The following is a 6400-nucleotide window of genomic DNA, read 5'->3' on the forward strand; positions in this document are numbered from 1 at the left end:
TCCAGGGGCTTCCAGAGGGGAGGGGGTCATCAGGCCTAGGTTCATCAAGGGGGCCTGAAACCATTTCTGTAGCAAGGGAAATTTCAGGCTGTTTAAGGTCCCCCAGTCAGCCTAGTTAGCTTAGTTGGTAGTGCGTCTGCCTTGTAAGCGCTAGGCCGCGGGTTCGATTCCCGCCCGGGGCGGATTTTATCCTGATGGGATAATGTTCGTTCTCGGAACGGCTGGCTTTCTCCTATCCTGTCTTCCTCCTCTCTTCGATTTCGGGACGATAAGACCATAGCAGTTACAGTTCCCTCTGTCAAACCTCTTCAAAAAAAAAGGAAAAAGAAAAGAAAAAAGTTAGCACAATGGGGAAGCTGTACAAACTATGCTTTGTGTTGATTCCTAGAATTTTATCAGTTGAGAAAAATAAACTCAATGCACTCTCCATACTTCGAGTTCTATATGATGTAGGTAACAAAGTACAGCAATATTGAATGGTTGTCTTATGTATATTCAATAAGGGTCTTATACCGCCCGCACACTATCAATACAAAGGACAATACTGTTAAAATATTGACAATATACTGATAACGTGCGAAATTGATAGTTAGTATTGATTTGAAAATAACAGCAATACAGTGACTTTAAAAGCCCTGCCCTATCAGACAAAAATACAAGATAAATCGCAAGTAATAGTTATTATAAATAATATACTTTTTATTTTTCTCAGACAAAAATAGTAATCTCATACATGAATTCTACGATGAATAAAACGTAAAAATTCACTCGAAAAAAAAACTTTAAAAAACGCAGACAAAAATAACTTTTGTTGTGGGTTTCAAACCCTCGCCCTAAACGACATAAACCTAACTTACGCAATACGCCTACCCCTAGGATATAATGTAAGATACGATAATAATTTAATAAAAGTAAATAATTGAACATCTACAGTAATGAAAAATAGAATAATAAAATTATTACCATTGTTGAAAACTTTTATCCAATATATTTATGCATTATTTTGTCTTGTATATGTATATTTTTATGATGTTGTTGTTAATATGCTCCTTTTCGTTACAATTTGCAGTTTCCAACGTCTACTTTGCAAAACCTTGGATCAAATTTATGTTCTCTCCATGATTGGAGGGTAAGGTATAGCAAATGTGTCGGAAACTTCATCTAACATTCCCTACTACCTATACTGATGGTTCGGAGCTCCATAAAGTTACTGCATCTTAGCTAACATTATGAAAAGTAGGTACAGAAAACTTTGATTTAAAAGTTTTACCGATGTATGTATTTTCTTCTCCTAAAAAAGTTTCCTATAAATTGCGTTCTTCAATATTTCAATTATTACACTGCTAGAATTTATTGTTATACGGTGATCGAAGGAGCTACTACATATTATATGATTTTATTTGTGTGGACTTGATCACCTGCCTCGAAACACTTGGCACTTTGTTATATGGAGATTGGAGAATTCAGCCAGGAAGAATTCCCATCGGTGATCCTGTTCAAATAATCTTGAATGTTTTGCAATAACTTAGTCTACAATAAAGTCAATTGGATCGTTCCCAGGATGAAGGGCCTATGTTATTTCTGCTACCAACATAAACCCTTTTTCCTGGGAACGATTGCTATACATTTTGGACGCCCAGAAACAATATCTAGGCTGGCTCCTTTCAGCAGTAAGCTTAAATTTGACTTTTCCATTCAGATTCCACATTATTGATCTTTAATTTGATTTTTTCATCCTACACTTAAAGCCACCGAAAGTACAAATTTCTTCACTGACATCCAATTATGTATTTTCCTTTCTCTTACACTTATACTATTTATTCGGTTGATCTAAGGCGGTCTCTTCCTGATCCCTTATGTGCCGCGTCCATTTTAGTTTAGGACTATTGCACTGCAAATATAGGAAAATGCTAGGTATAAAGTATAGGAAAATGCTTGTTTCGTCTCAATCCCGAGTTAGTAAATCCCAGCATTACGAGATCCGAGGCTACAACTTACATGATAGTCATTGACGGATTCCAAGTCGTGGACGTTGTTGGTGCCCTGTTCACACTCGATGATGATCTTGCGGATAGATTCGGTGACCTGGGTTTCCAGATTGAGAGCATCCTGAACAGTAAACCGTTCACATTTCGTTTGTGTTTGAGTCTCGTGTTTGTGTGTTTTTTTATTGATTCAAAATGAGTCTGATAAAATTTGTGTTTGTGTTGATATCAAGTAGTGTCCTGGTTTCTGCTAATGGTGGACAAGGGGCATACTATTACAATGTGCAACACATTGAAAAATGTAAGTCATACCTCTACAGTTTTTCATCATATTCATTCTCTGTTAGAATAATGTGGGGGGGACTACTTTCGATAGAGATCATTCTGTAAAAATGAGAGAAGCAAGGGGGTTGGTACCAACCAAAACATGGCTTACTAATCAATCCTAAAAAAAGCTAGGTATTTGTAGGTAACTACTAGAGTAGCATAAGTCTGAGATTTATCAAGGTCACTTTCCATTATTTTTATCTCCAACCTCTAACACTTTGCAAGATATCTGAAAACTCTCCAAAGAGATAATAATTAAAGGAACAAAGAAGGAAGATTACCATGGATTTCAGGTCTCGGCCTCTGATGTCACTGAAGTCCACCAGCTTGCCGCCTCGCTTAGCATTGTACTTGATCAACTCGATAGCATCTTCCCAAGCTTCATCAGATAGCTTCTTGTACAGAGCTTCAAAACCAGGTCGGTTGGCCTTGTGGTTTCCAAAGTTTGTAGACTGTAAAGAAATTGGAATAGTGTGGCATGCTTTCGATAGAGATCATTCTGTAAAAATGAGAGAAGCAACCAAAACATGGCTTACTAATCAATCCTAAAAAAAGCTAGGTATTTGTAGGTACCTACTTAGGTACTAGCATAAGTCTGAGATTTATCAAGGTCACTTTCCATTATTTTTATCTCCAACCTTCAACACTTTGCAAGATATCTGAAAACTCTCCTTAATAATTAAAGGAACAAAGAAGGAAGATTACCATGGATTTCAGGTCTCGGCCTCTGATGTCACTGAAGTCCACCAGCTTGCCGCCTCGCTTAGCATTGTACTTGATCAGCTCGATAGCATCTTCCCAAGCTTCATCAGATAACTTCTTGTACAGAGCTTCAAAACCAGGTCGGTTGGCCTTGTGGTTTCCAAAGTTTGTAGACTGTAAAGAAATTGGAATAGTGTGGCATTAGTTCCTAGGCGCCAACTTTATTGTAGGTAAATATTGTGTCAATCTAAAGCTTGGTTGTTAAGCTATTTATAAATAAAATAACCATTTTTTTCTAGCTTTGTCTTCTTTACCTTTTCCCATGTTCAGATGGGCTTGGTGTTTGTCGTCGACCTCTCTAATCTCAATTAGAGTGATCACTTTGAGGCCAACTGATTTTGGCTAAACAAAATTTTCTGAGTGGGATGCCCTTTTCACTCAACCTTTGCTATTGATATAGCGTGAGGAAATTTGGGCTAGTCTTCTCCCTGTTTATAGTCCCCTAGCTAGACACTGATCTACTCTCTGTTAATAGGGGGGGGACTAAGGACAAGCTTGACAAAGGTACCAAGATTAGATTGACACACTGATTTCAGTTTACACTATCTTAGCATGATCACTAAAGCCCATTTGAGTGAAGTAACTTGCATGCAAGTGGCATGCAAGTTTAACCCTTTAATCTTGTCCCTAATTGCACATTGCATGGGGCAAAAAGTGCTGTTCCAGCAACTTGCATGCAAGCGTCATTATCTTCCTATACTCTCATTATCTTCCTATACTCTTGCACTACTTGCACATAGCATGAGGCCGTGGTTATGAACAGGGCCATCGTTGGCCATCGTCGGCCTTTTTGCGTGTAAAGTTGGCGGGAAATTCGAATTTTTGATTTTTTTAGGGGACTAAAGACAAGCTTGACAAAGGTACCAAGATTACATTGACACACTGATTTCAGTTTACACCAGGGGTGGCCAAACCGGGAACCACGGTTCCCCCAAATACTGGCCATGATCAATTGTGCTTAACTTCAGTTGAAAGTTCAAGTTCCATACTTACTTACTTAGGTAAGTACCTTATAATTTATAATTCAGAAGCCATGACAAAAAGAAAGCTCTTTTTTTGTGTTCAACCTAACCCTATACATAATGCTCATTTGTGGCAGCTCCTTCATGTAGCAATTTTTCATTGTTGTGGCTAAAGAACTAGTATTGTACCATGGAAGTAGGTAGGTAACTCATCCCCAGATTTATAGACTCAAGTAAAAAAAAAAAAAAAAATGTACCTATTTTCCCGTCTGCAAAGTGATTTTAAGTATGTGGTTCAAAAATAGACCCATATGAAGTCAACAAAAGACTGTAAAGTGTAAACCCATTGGCATATACCTACTTATCTAGGTAGTAAGTAGGTAGGTACCTATTCATTTTATTAATCATGTGACTGGTATCAATGAATTGATGAAAAGTAAGTAGTAACCTAGTTAGGTAGGAAATGGTCTAATACCAGAAATGAATTTTGTTATGAATCACTCAAGTAGATACCTAACTAAATAGGTACAAGATCTACAGACTAGGTATTGTAAGGTCAAGGTCTTACAGTGTACCACACACAAGGTCTATTCTTGGTTTCATGAAAGAAAGAATGAAAAACCTTGAAATCTTGTCTATTAAAGAAAAGTACCTAGGGGATGTTTTCTTTAAAGTACCATGTGTGGGGTTTTTTTTTTTTTTTTTTTTTTTTTTTTTTTTTTTTTTTTTTTTTCATTTTAATTTTTGACCGAATGATAGTGAGGTCTATGTTTTAAGTTGACCGTTTTGCATTTGGTTCAGATGTCTGTCTGTATGTTCTGCTATAACTCTTGATTGCCTGGTCTGATTTTGATGAAATTTGGTACACATCTTCATTAAATCAAAGCACGTTGCTGATTGAAATTTGGGGCCCCAAAGTTGAACGGGGCCCCCCTAGTTTAGTTTTTATTTACATACCTAACTATTTTCCTCATTTTTATTTATTTATTTTGAAGGGATTAAATATGTGATTTGTAGGGCAGAGCCTGAAGGTAAGCAACATTGTGTGTGGTTGGTATCAGGATGTGTGACCATATGAGCAATTTTGTACTGCCCGTTTTGCCCAGTCTCCTTCAGACTGGGTGAGGGTAATCTCATAGATGTAGAAGTAATCTAAGTACCTATATGAGTACTTAGCTGGTAGCTTGTCACTAAATCGACAATGTTAAGAACCCTGTCACAAAAAAAAAAAAAAAAAAAAAAAAAAAAAAAAACTAGCAGTTATACCTAACTTCTGTGAACTCGGAAAAATAGTAGGAATTAAACCTCTTTAATTTGGTTATTTCCAGGTAAAGTTGAATCCCCAGTGAGTCTCCCAACAGATTGGATCACCATGGCTCACTCGTGCACTAATCTCATGATGCAACAAGTACAGAAGGAGCTCAACGCATCTCTTACCTATCTGGAGGTAAGGGCTTCCAAGACCTATCACAGGGATTTAGATAGTGCCGCTATTACAAACATTCTAACAAACGGACCAATTAAACTCTTTTTTCGTCCAAAAGACAGCTAAAACAAAGAGCCACCACCCTCTAGATCGTTGTTCATCGGCTAAAGCCTGTCAAAATACCGTCACCACGATTCTTACTGTCATAAAATAAAAAGAAAAGCTTCTGAGGAGATAAAAAAGGAAATCAATCGATTACATACAATAATAAAATATTTCGTTCTTCTTTAATAGGCAGATACAGTATAAATAAAATTCCTGTTAAAACTAGGAAAACTTACGGCTAACAAGTGAGTGATACAGAATTACAGATAAATCTACTTGTGATCTTATTTCGACTACTCTAGCAAACCCAATAGCATAGAAAGAAAAGACAAAAAATATTTTAAGTAATCTCAGTATATGATGTGTATTAACAAAACCAACAATGAAAACACACATTGAACCAAAAATACGGGTAATACTTAAAGAAATGGAAAAAAAAGGTCAACTACAAAGGAATTGACGGTTGATCATACATATTGCTTTTCCATTTGGTTTCTTGAATGCCAAGTAAACCACTTGGTGACTTAATTTGGAAATCGCTGAAAAACACATTAAAAACATAGAAACAAACACTGGCAGTCTGGGCTCCGAACCCGAATCCTCGAATATGATCCATGATTGATCAACAAGTTAATGCTCAATGGGCACTACCTTTTCGGCTCTTAGACGCTAACGACACTCAGCGAATCCTTCGTGATTTTGGACTTAAATATTACAAATTTTCATCAGTAAATGGTTTTCTTCAAATTAAATTGATCCCAAGGGCAAGTTAAATATAGACCCTTGACAAATGGAGTGTGCCTAAAGGCATGTGTTCCAATGCACTCAACCCC

General features: G+C 36.9%; 1 protein-coding gene and 1 long non-coding RNA gene across 2 annotated transcripts in view; one reads left to right on the top strand and one right to left on the bottom strand.

Annotated features, from left to right (window-relative positions):
* LOC113469800 overlaps positions 1–1485 on the bottom strand; it is a 15263-nt gene extending 13778 nt beyond the window's left edge. The window contains exon 1 of the long non-coding RNA XR_003393103.1: positions 849–1485. This is a non-coding gene — a long non-coding RNA (uncharacterized LOC113469800). The remainder of the gene's footprint in view (positions 1–848) is intronic.
* A 626-nt stretch (positions 1486–2111) lies between these two features.
* Positions 2112–5588, top strand: LOC113469798. The gene is made up of 2 exons (XM_026827721.1): positions 2112–2286; positions 5365–5588. The coding sequence occupies exons 1-2, from the start codon at positions 2181–2183 to the stop codon at positions 5586–5588; spliced, it is 330 nt and encodes a 109-aa protein (XP_026683522.1). The 5' UTR covers positions 2112–2180.
* Positions 5589–6400: the final 812 nt, after the last annotated feature.

The sequence above is a fragment of the Diaphorina citri genome, unplaced genomic scaffold, assembly GCF_000475195.1.
Source record: "Diaphorina citri unplaced genomic scaffold, Diaci psyllid genome assembly version 1.1 scaffold1238, whole genome shotgun sequence".
Lineage (NCBI taxonomy): Eukaryota > Metazoa > Arthropoda > Insecta > Hemiptera > Psyllidae > Diaphorina > Diaphorina citri.